The following is a 15,703-nucleotide window of genomic DNA, read 5'->3' on the forward strand; positions in this document are numbered from 1 at the left end:
AGGGAGAGCTTCCCGTAGCTGAAGCCAGATATAAGTCCTTTTCTATAAAAATGCTAAAAGAAATGAAAGAAGGAGTAAAACAGTATGGACCCAACTCTCCTTACATGAGAACATTATTAGACTCCATTGCTTATGGACATAGACTCATTCCTTATGATTGGGAGATTCTGGCAAAATCCTCACTCTCACCCTCTCAATTTTTACAATTTAAGACTTGGTGGATTGATGGGGCACAAGTACAGGTCCGAAAAAATAGGACTGCCAATCCTCCAATTGACATAGATGCAGATCAACTATTAGGAATAGGTCAAAATTGGAGCACTGTTGACCAACAAGTAATAATGCCAAACGAGGCCATTGAGCAAATTAGGGCTATCTGCCTTAGGGCCTGGGAGAAAATCCAAGACCCAGGAACCGCCTGCCCCTCCTTTAATACAATAAGACAAGGCTCTAAAGAGCCCTACCCTGATTTTGTAGCAAGACTTCAAGATGCTGCTCAAAAGTCAATTACCGATGAGAATGCCCGTAAGGTCATAGTGGAGTTGATGGCATATGAAAACGCCAATCCTGATTGTCAATCAGCCATTAAGCCATTAAAAGGAAGGGTTCCCGCAGGATCAGATGTAATCTCAGAGTACGTTAAGGCCTGCGATGGAATTGGAGGAGCTATGCATAAAGCTATGCTTATGGCTCAAGCAATCACAGGAGTTGCTTTAGGAGGACAGGTTAGAACATTTGGGGGAAGATGTTATAATTGTGGTCAAATTGGTCATCTAAAAAAGAATTGCCTAGTCTCAAATAAACAAAATGTAACTACTCAAGCTACTACAAGAACAGATAAAGAGCCACCTGGCCTATATCCAAGATGTAAAAAGGGAAAACATTGGGGTGATCAATGTCGTTCTAAATTTGATAAAAATGGGCAACCACTGTCGGGAAACGAGAGGAGGGGCCAGCCTCAGGCCCCGCAACAAACTGGGGCATTCCAAATTCAGCCCTTTGTTCCTCAGGGTTTTCAGGAACAACAACCCCCACTGCCACAAGTGTCTCAGGGAATAAGCCAGTTATCACAATACAGCAATTATCCCCCGCCACAAGCGGCAGTGCAGCAGTAGATTTATGCACCATACAAGCAGTCTCTCTGCTTCCAGGGGAGCCTCCTCGAAAAATCCCCACAGGGGTATATGGCCCATTGCCTGAGGGGACTGTAGGACTAATCTTAGGAAGATCAAGTTTAAATCTAAAAGGAGTTCAAATTCATACTGGTGTGGTTGATTCAGACTATAAAGGTGAAATTCAATTGGTTATTAGTTCCTCAATTCCTTGGAGTGCCAGTCCAGGAGACAGGATTGCTCAATTATTACTCCTACCTTATATTAAAGTTGGAAACAGTGAGATAATAAGAACAGGAGGGTTCGGAAGCACTGATCAGACAAGAAAGGCTGCATATTGGGCAAATCTGGTCTCTGAGAGCAGACCTGTGTGCAAGGCCATTATTCAAGGAAAACAGTTTGAAGGGTTGGTAGACACTGGAGCAGATATCTCTGTCATTGCTTTAAATCAATGGCCAAAAAATTGGCCTAAACAAGACTTGTCGGCGTAGGCACGGCTTCGGAAGTGTATGAAAGTACAATGATTTTACATTGCTTAGGACCAGATAATCAAGAAAGTACTGTTCAGCCAATGATTACTTCAATTCCTGTTAATCTATGGGGTCGAGATTTATTACAGCAATGGGGTGCGGAAATCATTATGCCCGCTCCATTATACAGCCCCACGAGTCAAAAAATCATGACTAAGATGGGATATATACCAGGAAAGGGGTTAGGAAAAAATGAAAATGGCATTAAAGTCCCAATTGAGACTAAGAAAAATCAAGAAAGAAAAGGAATAGGGTATCCTTTTTAGGGGCGGCCACTGTAGCGCCTCCTAAACCCATTCCATTAACTTGGAAGACAGAAAAACCGGTATGGGTAAATCAGTGGCCGCTACCGAAGCAAAAACTGGAGGCTTTACATTCATTAGCAAAGGAACAATTAAAAAAAGGACACATTGAGCCTTCATTCTCACCCTGGAATTCTCCTGTATTTGTAATTCAGAAAAAATCAGGCAAATGGCGTATGTTAATGGACTTAAGAGCCGTAAATGCTGTAATTCAACCCATGGGGCCTCTTCAACCCGGATTGCCCTCTCCGGCCATGATCCCAAAAGACTGGCCTTTAATTATAATTGATCTTAAGGATTGCTTTTTTACCATTCCTCTGGCAGAGCAAGATTGTGAAAAATTTGCCTTTACTATACCAGCCATAAATAATAAAGAACCAGCCACCAGGTTTCAGTGGAAAGTACTACCTCAGGGAATGCTTAATAGTCCAACTATTTGTCAAACTTTCATAGGTCAAGTCCTTCAACCAGTTAGAGACAAATTTTCAGATTGTTATATCATTCACTATATTGATGATATTTTATGTGCTGCAGAAACAAGAGAAAAATTAATTGACTGTTACACATTTCTGCAAGCAGAGGTTGCCATCGCAGGACTAACAATAGCATCGGATAAGATCCAGACCTCTGCTCCTTTTCATTATTTAGGGATGCAGATAGAAAATAGAAAAATTAAGCCACAAAAAATAGAAATAAGAAAAGATACTTTAAAAACATTAAATGACTTTCAAAAATTGTTAGGCGATATTAATTGGATTCGGCCAACTCTAGGCATTCCTACTTATGCCATGTCAAATTTGTTCTCTATCCTAAGAGGAGATCCAGACTTAAATAGTAAAAGAATATTAACCCCAGAGGCAACAAAAGAAATTAAATTAGTGGAAGAAAAAATTCAGTCAGCGCAAATAAATAGGATAGATCCTTTAGCCCCACTCCAACTTTTGATTTTTGCTACTACACATTCTCCAACAGGCATCATTATTCAAAACACTGATCTTGTGGAGTGGTCATTTCTTTCTCACAGTACAATTAAGACTTTTACATTGTACTTGGATCAAATAGCTACATTAATTGGTCAGGCAAGATTACAGATAATAAAATTGTGTGGTAATGACCCAGACAAAATAGTTGTTCCTTTAACCAAGGAACAAGTTAGGCAAGCCTTTATCAATTCTGGTGCATGGCAGATTGGCCTTGCTAATTTTGTGGGAGTTATTGATAATCATTACCCAAAAACAAAAATCTTCCAGTTTTTAAAATTGACTACTTGGATTTTACCTAAAATTACCAGACATGAGCCTTTAGAAAATGCTCTGACAGTATTTACTGATGGTTCCAGCAATGGAAAAGTGGCTTACACAGGACCAAAAGAGCGAGTAATCAAAACTCAGTATCAATCAGCTCAAAGAGCAGAGTTGGTTGCAGTCATTACAGTGTTACAAGATTTTAATCAACCTGTTAATATTATATCAGATTCTGCATATGTAGTACAGGCTACAAGGGATGTTGAGACAGCTCTAATTAAATATAGCATGGATGATCAGTTAAACCAGTTGTTCAATTTATTACAACAAACTGTAAGAAAAAGGAATTTCCCATTTTATATTACTCATATTCGAGCACACACTAATTTGCCAGGACCTTTAACTATAGCAAATGAACAAGCTGACTTACTGGTATCCTCTGCATTCATAAAAGCACAAGAACTTCATGCTTTGACTCATGTAAATGCAGCAGGGTTAAAAAACAAATTTGATGTCACATGGAAACAGGCAAAAGATATTGTACAACATTGCACCCAGTGTCAAGTACTACACCTGCCCACTCAAGAGGCAGGAGTGAATCCCAGAGGTCTGTGTCCTAATGCATTATGGCAAATGGATGTTACCCATGTACCTTCATTTGGAAAATTATCATATGTTCATGTAACAGTTGATACTTATTCACATTTCATATGGGCAACATGCCAGACAGGAGAAAGTACTTCCCATGTTAAAAAACATTTATTATCTTGTTTTGCTGTAAAGGGAGTTCCAGAAAAAATTAAAACTGACAATGGACCAGGTTATTGTAGTAAAGCTTTCCAAAAATTCTTAAATCAGTGGAATATTACACATACAACAGGAATTCCTTATAATTCCCAAGGACAGGCCATAGTTGAAAGAACTAATAGAACACTCAAAACTCAGTTAGTTAAACAAAAAAAAGGGGGAGACAGTAAGGAGTGTACCACTCCTCAGATGCAGCTTAATCTAGCACTCTATACTTTAAATTTTTTAAACATTTATAGAAATCAGACTACTACTTCTGCAGAACAACATCTTACTGGTAAAAAGAACAGTCCACATGAAGGAAAACTGATTTGGTGGAAAGACAACAAAAATAAGACATGGGAAATAGGGAAGGTGATAACCTGGGGAAGAGGTTTTGCTTGTGTTTCACCAGGAGAAAATCAGCTTCCTGTTTGGATACCCACTAAACATTTGAAGTTCTACAATGAACCCATCGGAGATGCAAAGAAAAGCGCCTCCACGGAGACAGAAACACCGCAATCGAGCACCATTGACTCGCATGATGAACCAAGTGATGACATCAGAAGAACAGATGAAGTCACCACGCACCGAGAAGGCGGAGCTGCTGACCTGGGCACAGTTAAAGAAGCTGACACCATTAGCTGGAAAAAGCCTAGCTAGCACAAAGGTGACACAAACCCCAGAAAAATTGCTGCTTACAGCTTTAATGATTGTATCAACGGTGGTAAGTCTCCCCATGCCTGCAGGAGCAGCTGCAGCTAATTATACCTATTGGGCCTATGTGCCTTTCCCACCCTTAATTCGGGCAGTTACATGGATGGATAATCCTATTGAAGTATATGTTAATAATAGTGTGTGGGTACCTGGTCCCACAGATGATCGTTGCCCTGCAAAACCGGAGGAAGAAGGAATGATGATAAATATTTCCATTGGGTATCCTTATCCTCCTATTTGCCTAGGGACAGCACCAGGATGTTTAATGCCTGCTATTCAAAATTGGTTGGTAGAAGTACCTACTGTCAGTCCCACCAGTAGATTTACTTATCACATGGTAAGCGGAATGTCACTCAAACCACAGGTAAACTGTTTACAAGACTTTTCTTATCAAAGATCATTAAAATTTAGGCCAAAAGGGAAACCTTGCCCCAAAGAGATTTCCAGAGAATCAAAAGATTTAGTTTGGGAAGAATGTGTGGCCGATAGTGCAGTGATATTAAAAAACAATACATTCGGAACTGTTATAGATTGGGCACCTAGAGGTCAATTCTACCACAATTGCGCAGGACAAACTCAATTCTGTCCCAGTGCACTAGTGAGTCCAACTGTTGATAGTGACTTAACGGAAAATTTAGACAAACAGAAGCACAAAAAATTACAGTCTTTCTACCCTTGGATATGGGGAGAAAAGGGAATCTCTACTCCAAGACCAAAAATGATAAGTCCTGTTTTTGGTCCTGAACATCCAGAATTATGGAGACTTACTGTGGCTTCATACCGCCTTAGAATTTGGTCTGGAAATCAAACTATAGAAACAAGAGATTATAAGCCATTTTACTCTATCAACCTAAATTCCAGTCTAACAGTTCCTTTACAAAGTTGTGTAAAGCCCCCTTATATGTTAGTCATAGGAAATATAGTTATTAAACCAGACTCCCAAACTATAACTTGTGAAAATTGCAAATTGTTTACTTGCATTGATTCAACTTTTGATTGGCAGCACCGTATTCTGCTGGTGAGAGCAAGAGAAGGCGTGTGGATCCCTGTGTCCATGGACCGACCATGGGAGGCCTCACCATCCATCCATATTTTGACTGAAGTATTAAAAGGCGTTTTAAGTAGATCCAAAAGATTCATTTTTACTTTAATTGCAGTGATTATGGGATTAATTGCAGTCACAGCTATAGCCACTGTGGCAGGAGTTGCATTGCACTCTTCTGTTCAGACAGTAAGCTTTGTTGACAATTGGCAAAAGAATTCCACAAGGTTGTGGAATTCACAATCTGGTATCGATCAAAAATTGGCAAATCAAATTAATGATCTTAGACAAACCGTCATTTGGATGGGAGATAGACTCATGAGCTTGGAACATCGTTTCCAGTTACAGTGTGACTGGAATACGTCAGATTTTTGTATTACACCCCAAGTTTATAATGAGTCTAAACATCACTGGGACATGGTTAGACGCCATCTACAGGGAAGAGAAGATAATCTCACTTTAGACATTTCTAAATTAAAAGAACAAATTTTTGAAGCCTCTCAAAGTCACTTAAATATTGTGCCTGGAGCTGAGGCATTAGATCAAGTGGCAAAAAATCTTTATGGATTAAACCCCACGACTTGGATTAAGTCTATTGGAAACTCTACTGCAGTAAATTTTGGAATTATGTGTCTCTGTTTAATCGGCTTGTTTTTAGTGTGCCAGACCAGTCGAAGAATCCTGCGTCAAAATCGAGAGAACGAACAAGCCTTCATCGCCATGGCACATTTATATAGAGGAAAAGGGAGGGAGAACGTTGCGGGAAGTCAGGGACCTTGAACGCAGGGACTGGCTGAAGCCATGGCAGAAAAACATAAAATGTGAAGATTTCATGGACATTTATTAGTTCTCCAAAATTAATACTTTTGTAATTTCTTATGTCTGTCTTTACTTTAATCTCTTAATTCCATCATCTTCTTTGTAAACTGAGGAGGATATATGTCACCTCAGGACCCTGTGATGATTGCCTAAACTGCACAAATTGTTTGTGGAGCATGTGTTTGAACAATATGAAATCTGGGCATCTTGAAGAAAGAATAAGATAACAGCAATGTTCAGGGAACAAGGGAGGCAACCTTGAACTGGCCGCCGGTGAGCCGGACGGAACAGAGCCATATTTCTTCTCTTTTCTTATGCAAATAGGAGAAATATCGCTGAATTCTTTTTCTCAGCAAGGAACACCCCTGAGAAAGAGAATGCGCTCTGAGGGTAGGCCTATAAACCACCCCCTTGGAGGCGTGCCGCCTTTTACGGTTGAAGCCGAAGGGATGAAATAAGCCCCGGCCTCCTGTAGCGCTCCCAGGCTTATTAGGACGAGGAAATTCCCACCTAATAAATTTTGGTCAGACAGGTTGTCTGCTCTCAAACCCTGTTTTCTGATAAGATGTTATCAATGACAATGCGTGCCCAAAATTTCATTTAAATTTAACACCATCCTGTGATCTCATCCTGCCTCCACTTGCTTTGTGATATTCTATTACTTTGTGAAGTATGTAATCTCGGTGTCATGATGACAATGGTGGTTTTGTTGAAAAGAAAAGGGGGAAATGTGGGGAAAGAAAGAGATCAGCCTGTTACTGTGTCTATATAGAAAGAAGTAGACATAAGAGACTCCATTTTGTTCTGTATTTGTGATGCTGTTAATCTGTGACCCTACCCCCAACCTTGTCCTTTGCAAGAGACATGTGTTGCGGTGACTCAAGGTTTAATGGATTTTGGGCTGTGCAGGATGTGTCTTTGTTAAACAAATGCCTGAAGGTAGCTTGCTGGTTAAAAGTTATCACCATTCTCTTAATTTCAACTACCCAGAGACACGTACACGGCCAAAGGTCGCAGGGACCTCTGCCTAGGAAAGCTAGGTATTGTCTAAGGTTTCTCCCCATGTGATAGACTGAAACTATGCTGCCAAAAGGTTTATGGAGATGTTTGCATATGCATCTCAAGGCACAGCATTGTCCTTTGAACTTATTCATGTCACAGAGGTTTTTGTTCATATGTCTTACTGCCGATTTCCTCTTTTTTCTTTGATCCTATTGTCCTGCCACTCCCCTGTCTTTAAGATGGTAAAGATAATTATCAATAAATACCAAGGGAACTCAGAGACCGGGGCCGGCGTGGGTCCTCTGTAAGCTGAGCGCCGGTCCCCTGGGCCCCGCTTTTCTTTCTCTATACTTTGTCTCTGTGTCTTATTTCTTTTCTCAAGTCTCTCGTTCCACCTTACGAGAAACACCCACAGGTGTGGAGGGGCAGGCCACCCCTTCAGAGAACAGCACCAAAAAGGAAATATGCCCCTATGATCCAATCGCCTCCCACCAGGCCCCACCTGGAACAGTGGGGATTACAATCTGACATGAGATTTGCCTGGGGACACAGAACAAACCATATCAACAAGAAATGTCAGAGAGCAAAGGATTAGGAGGAACAGAAGAAGAGAGAGTTTCTGGAGCCTCTCTCATTTCAGAAGTGGCTTATGTTAGTGTCTTCAATTCTGGGATGGTCTTTAATATTTTCTTATTAACTTCCTAAGGGGAGGCAAGTTTATCATTCCCTCTTTCGATCATTCCAGGTGCCAGCTAAAGTATGACTCTCATTTATTTTCCTTGATTCAGCAGCCTAATTGCTCTAATTTAGCATGTAAGAAAATTAATATGGAAACATCAGAAGTTCTTCATTTTGGAACCATTAGAACTAGGTCATTCCTAATAAGATCTTCCCATTTACACAAGTACTTTCAAGTAGAAGCACCATAATTACCAAACATAAAACCAGATTGAGTCTCCAAAGGGGATAGCCCTCCTTTCCTTTCCTCTTTTAAGGGGATTTGTTTCCCAGTTTTCTTTTTTCTTTCTTTTTTTTTTTGAGACAGAGTCTCTCTCTGTTGCCCAGGCTGGAGTGCAGTGGCCCACAATCTCAACTCACTGCAAGCTCCGCCTCCCGGGTTCACGTCATTCTCCTGCCTCAGTCTCTGGAGTAGCTGAGACTACAGGCGCCCACCACCTCGCCCGGCTAATTTTTTGCATTTTTAGTAGAGATGAGGTTTCACCGTGTTATCCAGGATGGTCTCGATCTCCTGACCTTGTGATCCACCCGTCTCAGCCTCCCAAAGTGCTGGGATTACAGGCGTGAGCCACCGCGCCTGGCACCATTTCTCTTTAAAAAGGAAGAACTGACCAGAGGCTTATGATTTAGTGTGGTGGATCATTGTGCGCTGACTGCAGGTAGGACTCCACTGTGTTTCACCACTGAATTGTTTCTACCCTCTTATGTGTCCCAGTTTCTCTCTTTGGAAGTGTATCACCTCCGAAAGGGTGCACAAACTTTCTTTCCATTTATTTTTTTTGGGATTCTCTGTAGGACCACTACATGTCACAGTGAGTCACCCCCAAACACTCTTCCTGGGCCCCCAGTTATCCAGGTGCACCTTTCAGCTAGGATGAGCAAAATTCCCCTTTCTCTTCAAAGCTAAGGAACTCAGTCTCTCATTCACCTGCAAAAAAGACAGTTTGATCTTTCTTGCAAATATACAGACAAGCCAATGGAGATTATTTGGGAAGGAAAAGGCAATGGGGAAGACCCTTTAAATGCACATCCAAATCAAAATTAGGATCCCAAACAACTTCCTAGGAAAAGAACAGACAGCTCAGCATAAGCCAAAACTTTCAACCAAGTGGGAGGTTTGAGGCTCAGGAGAATTCACCACTTCCACCCAAGGAGAAGCTCACATTTAGGAGGGCTTCAATGGGCCCATGCTTGTACCTTAGTGTCCGATTCAGGAAACTCCTTTGGGGGGATCTTGAGTTTTTTCTGTGCCCCATATTAGGTGGCCAGGAATTGGCAACAGAAAAACCAAATTCTGCCAAAATATTTTTAAAGGTTTATTCTGAGCCTATGTGAATGACCATGGCCAAGGGAAACACAGTCTCAGGAGGTCCTGAAAAAGTGTGCCTAAGGTAGTTGAGTTACAATTTGGTTTTATACATTTCAGGAAGACAGGCATTGCAGATTAAATCATAAATCAATATATGGAAGGTATATATTGGTTCAATATGAAAAGGTGGGACACCTCGAAACAAGGGGCTTACAAGTCATAATGGGCCTTAGGGATTCTTTAGTTGGCAATTGCTTGAAGGAGTTAAGCATTGTCTAAAGACTTGGAGTCAGTATAAAGGAATGCTTTAAGATAAAGAGTCCTGCTACCCGTCATGTGATGCCATGCCAGAGTCAAGTTGGAGAGTAAGTCACATTATACTGGGTTAATAAAAGAAACAAAACTTGTTTAACAAAATTTTATGGTTTATAAAATATGACTCCCCAGGACCCTTAGAAAATAATTTGGGCAATAGGAGAAAAAAAGGTCAAAGTTTAGTCCTCAAAAGTAACTCTGAAATGACCAATCTGCTTCTTGTTCTTTGTTTCTGCTTTCTTCAGTCCTTCTCTGTCTATAAAACCAGCTTCTTCTGCTCAGCTAATTGGGATACTTATTCTACTTTGTGGAATGAAGTGAGATTCTAGAATCTCAATAAAGCCAACTGGGATCTTTAAATTTGTTGTAATTTTGTCTTTTGACATTGCTATTAGATTATATCTCCTTTGTCTAACTATACATCTACACAACTGTCTACTATTCATCAAATCAATGAACATATATATATTCTTTTCTTTGGGTCTTCATGTCACATAAAACATATTAAATAAATGTATATGCTTTTTCTGAAAGCTCTCATGTCACATAGAACTTACATGTTTACGCTTTTTTCTTGTTAACTTATCTTTTATTATAGGCACCTCAACCATGAATCTAGCAATGGGTGAGAAATTTTTCCTTTCCTACATATACAAGAGGTATAGAAGTTATTATAATTCTGCTTTTCTCATGTTAATTTGTCTTTTGGTAAGAGGGGATCCCAGCTAAGAACTATGGAGGGTAGAGATAAAATTATCTTTTCTCCCCTACATAGTCAAAATCCTAATTAATTTAGGAAGGAAAAGGCAGTGGAGAAGCCCCACTTCATTCCCAGCCCAAATGAAGTCTATCAGCCTACTCTGGGTATTGAAAAGTTAGGGAAAAAACAGGAATTTGCATTTTCTTTCACAGGTGTGTGGAAGCAGAGGAAAGTAGGATGGCAAGCCACAGGAAATTGGTGGGCTAGAGCACAGGAAAAAGTAGACAATAGTTCAACTTTTTTCAAGGTCCTATAGCAGAGAGAAAAGAGAAGAGATTCAGCTTGGGCTCAAACAGTGCCCTTAAGGACTTAAGTTAGTGAGAGGCCAGTGTCCTGCTAAGCCTTACCCACTTCTCCTCACCTGCTGAACTCCACCTAATCTTCCTCTTTTCCAATGAAATCTGGCTTACATTCTTCAAATTTTAGCTGAACAAATCTATTTTTATTCCTTTTAACTTAATACCCTCAATTTCCTGAACTAATGTTATTCTAATCACTGTGACACTCAGTGATCCACAATAAAGAATTTGATATATGTATTATGATTTATTTCTGTTTGACATGTTTTCTGTCAGCCTACAGTGTGAATAGGCTCTGTAAACAGAGGACTTGGGGGCTCAGGAGGACTTACCAGCTCCACCTGAGAAGAAGCTTAAATTCAGGAGGGCTTCAATGGGCCCGAGTTTGTATCTTAGTGCCGGGTTCAGGCAACTCCTTTGGGGGGTCTTGAATTTTCTCTGAACCCCATATTGGGGGGCCAGAAATCAACAACAGAAAAAAACAAATTCTGCCAAAATATTTAGAGGTTTGTTAATAAATAGGCTTGCTTGGCTCTCCAGTGAATATTTTTGTTCTGTATGTTTTCTATTTAGTCACCTCCAGAATAAAAACAACAAACACCAAACTCTATTCTGAGAACACTCAGGAAGTGATGGTCTACAGGACATGCCATAGCCAAGGCCATATTTAGATCTAAATCAAAGAGGAGTCTAAGATCTGGTAAGAACTGACAAGTGTGATGTCCTTTTAGTGTTAAAACTGGGAACTCACCATTCTTTGACTGGTTGTATTACAAGAAAACAAGGTGAAACTGGTTTGTATGGTTGTCAGACTCCTTGCAATACTTGGGATATGAGTTTCTAACAGGCTATTTTGGAGAACAGAACTCTCAGATGATTTTTATATCCTTCACACTTTCTGATCTATTTTCATCTCTCTCATTTCTCCTTAAACAATTATAAGTGTCTTTTGGGGTAGACCCAGCTAGTAAAAAGAATATAAGATTTTGAAATTTTTCACTTGCCAGTCAATTTCTTTTCTGCGTTCAGTGTTTACTGACACAGACACCAAAGAAATTATTTAAAAAGAAAATAACTGGTATCATCTTGTCTTTCACATAGACTTCTACAACTATAGCTGAGTTTCCATGATTTTGCATTTTGTTTTGTTTTTTGCTCAATAGCAGAGTTCAGCTTTCATGGTGATAAGAGGGATTAAACTTACATGTTTACTGAGAGTTGAACTTTAAGAGAATAACAAAAGCTCTTGGAAAAAACATTGAATATAACAGATGAAACAATTTCATATTTATATTTCAACATAAGACTTTTAGTTATTGGGCCGGGCGCGGTGGCTCAAGCCTGTAATCCCAGCACTTTGGGAGGCCGAGACGGGCGGATCACGAGGTCAGGAGATCGAGACCATCCTGGCTAACACAATGAAACCCCGTCTCCACTAAAAATACAAAAAAATTAGCCGGGCATGGTGGCGGCGCCTGTAGTCCCAGCTACTCGGGAGGCTGAGGCAGGAGAATGGCGGGAACCCGGGAGGCGGAGCTTGCAGTGAGCCAAGATCGCGCCACTGCACTCCAGCCTGGGCGACAGAGCGAGACTCCGCCTCAAAAAAAAAAAAAAAAAAAAAGACTTTTAGTTATTGTCAGAAAGTAATGGGAATCCTTCCCATTGTTCACTTAGTCTTATATAATATTCATTTAACTAAGCCCAATATCCAACATCCAGAGATTTATGTTTTATTTTTAAGGGAAGATAGTATCATAGTGAGATTATTATACTGTAGAATAGTAGCTTTTACACACATGCACATGCACATACACACACACACGAGCTTTTTATTTATGTATAAGGTGACCATCTAATTTATAATCTTGATAGGAAAGTGCTATCAAATTTTCTATTACATTTTGAATCAGTAAGTTACAGTTTTCAAGTAATTTGTCCATATCATCTAAATTATAAATATGCTGGTGAAAAGTCATTTGTAATATTTCTTTACTCATTTTTGGTATCAGACCTGCAGTGAATACCATTCTTTTATTCTTTATATTGGTAATTCATGTTCTTTCTAAAAGTTTTTACTTTTAATTTTTGTGGGTACATAGTAGGTATACTTTGTCAAAAATATTTAGGGGTACATGAGATGTTTTGACACAAGTATGCAATGTGTAATAATCACGTCCTGGAGAATGGAGTATTCATCCCCTCAAGCATTTATCCTTTATGTTACAAACAATCCAATTATACTCTTTTGGTTATTTTTAAATATGTAATAAAATTATCACTGATTATAGTCACACTGTTGTGCTATCAGATAGTAGGTCTTATTCATTTTTTCTAATATTTTTGTACCTATTAACTATACCCATGTTCCCCTCACCTTCCCCTCCACTACCCTTTTCAGCCTCTGGTAACCAACTTTCTTCTCTTATCTTTATGACTTCAATTGTTTTGAGTTTTAGATCCCCAAAAATAAGTGAGAACATGCAATATTTGTATTTCTGTGTGTGGCTTATTTCATGAGCTCCAGTTCCATTCCAAGTTGCTGCAAATGACAGGATTTCATTCATTTCTATGACTAGCACTCCAATATATATATGTACCACATTTTCTTTATCCATTCACCTGTGAATGTTTACCCTGTGAACAGGGCTGCAGTAAACATAGGAGTACAGATATCCCTTTGTTACACTGATTTCCTTTCTTTTGTGTATCTACCCTGCAGTGGGATTGCTAGATCATATAGTAGCTCTAATTTAGTTTTTTGAGGAACCTCCAAACAGTTATCCTTAGTGGTTGTAATAATTTATATTCCCATCAACAGTGTACCAGGGTTCCCTTTTCTCTCTATCCTCGCCAACATTTGTTATTGCCTGTCTTTTGGATATAAGCCATTTTCACTGGGATGAGATGATATCTCATTGTAGTTTTGATTTTCATTTCTCTAATGATAAATGATGCTTAGCACCTTTTCATAGGCCTGTTTGCCTTTTATATTCCTCTTTTGAGAAATATATATTCAAATCTTTTGCCCATTTATTTGACCACATTATTAGATTTTTTCAATAGAGTTGTTTGATCTCCTTATATATTCTGATTATTAATCCTTTGTCAGATACAAATACTTTTTTCCATTGTGTAGGTTGTCTCTTCAGTTTGTTTATTGTTTCCTTTGCTGTGCAGAAGCCTTTTAACTAGATGTGATCTCATTTATCCATTTTTGCTTTGGTTGCTTGTGCATGTGGGATATTATTACTCAAGAAATATTTGTCCAGTCCAGTGTCCTGGAGATTTCCACCAATGTTTTCTTTTAGTACTAAGTTTCATAGTTTAAGGTCTTAGGTATAAGTCTTTAATCTTATTTTGATTTGATTTCTGTACATTTTGAGAGAGGAAGGGGTCTAGTTTCATTCTTTTGCAGATGGATATCCAGTTTTCCCAGCACTATTTATTGAAGAGACTATCTTTTCCCCAGTGTATGTTCTTGGCACCTTTGTCAAAAATAAGTTCACTGTAGATGTATGGATTTGTTTCTGTGTTCTCTATTGTGTTCCATTAATCTATGTGCTGGTTTTTATGCCAGTATCATGCTATTTTGGTTACTATAGCTCTGTAGTATAATTGGAAGTCAGTCAATGTGATACCCCTAGTTTTCTTTTTGCTTGGGATAGCTTTGGCTATTCTGGGTTGCATATAAATGTTAGGATTTTTTTTTCTATTTCTGTGAAGAATGTTATTAGTATTTTGATAGGGATTGCATTGAATATGTAGATTGCCTTGGGTAGTATGGATATTTTAACAATATCAATTATTCCAACCCATGAACATGGGATATATTTCCATTTTTGGTGTCCTCTTCAATTTCTTTCATCAGTGTTTTATAGTTTTTATTGTAGATATCTGTCACTTCTTTGCTTAATTCCTAGGTATTTAATTATTTGCAGCTATTGTAAATGGGATTACTGTTTAAACTTCTTTTTCAGTTTGTTCACTGTTGGCATATATAAAGGCTACTAGGTTTTGTATGTCGATTTTGTATCCTGCAACTTTACTGAATTAATTTATCAGTTCTAATAGGGCTTTTTTGTAGAGTCTATAGGTTTTTCCAAATATAAGATTATATCATCTGCTATTAAGGATAATTTGACTTCTTTCTTACCAATTTGGGTTCTCTTTATTTCTTTGTCTTGTCTGATTGCTTTCTCTCTTTTTTCTTGATCATTTTAGTTACTGGTTTATCAATCTTATTGATCATTCAAAGTACCAATTTTTGAGATTATAATTTTTTCTATGTCTTATCAATGTTATTTATTTTCACTGTTACCTTTACTGTTATCTTTCTACTATCTTCGAATTTAATTTACTCTCTTTGACCAGATCCTTAAGTAAAAGTTTGATAATTGATTTGAAAACTTTCTTTTCTAGTGAACGTCTCTAAAATTACAAATTTTCTTCCAGGCATTGCTTTAATTCGGTTCATACAAATTCTGATATTATATATTTTCTTTACCATTCCATTAAAAATATTCTCTGATTCTTCTTCTAATTTTCCTTTGGCAGGTGGTTTATTTGGAAATATATTGTTTGATTTCCAAATGTTTAGCACTTTTCTAGATATTGTTATTAATTTCTAGTACAATTTTAAAGTTTAACTTCCTCATTCTCTTGGTCTCCTTGCCCATAGTTTCAGTAAACAACCCCCTCCTAGCCTCTATCACCTGCTCCATCCTGATG

The 15,703-nt window shown here is 38.6% G+C and overlaps 1 protein-coding gene and 1 long non-coding RNA gene across 2 annotated transcripts in view; one reads left to right on the forward strand and one right to left on the reverse strand.

Moving 5' to 3' along the window:
* The window catches only part of LOC114670881 (uncharacterized), a 355,785-nt gene that overhangs the window by 218,043 nt on the left and 122,039 nt on the right, over positions 1-15,703 (reverse strand). The window lies entirely within an intron of this gene.
* Positions 1,626-7,086, forward strand: LOC144332699 (endogenous retrovirus group K member 21 Env polyprotein). The gene has a single exon (XM_077953203.1). It carries the CDS (start codon positions 4,441-4,443, stop codon positions 6,511-6,513), a length of 2,073 nt encoding a protein of 690 aa, XP_077809329.1. The 5' UTR covers positions 1,626-4,440; the 3' UTR covers positions 6,514-7,086.

This window comes from Macaca mulatta, chromosome 11, assembly GCF_049350105.2.
Source record: "Macaca mulatta isolate MMU2019108-1 chromosome 11, T2T-MMU8v2.0, whole genome shotgun sequence".
Classification (NCBI taxonomy): Eukaryota; Metazoa; Chordata; class Mammalia; order Primates; family Cercopithecidae; genus Macaca; species Macaca mulatta.

Excerpts from the sequence above, each read along its gene's own strand:
- LOC144332699 (XM_077953203.1), top strand. The coding sequence starts at position 4,441 with ATGAACCCATCGGAGATGCAAAGAAAAGCGCCTCCACGGAGACAGAAA.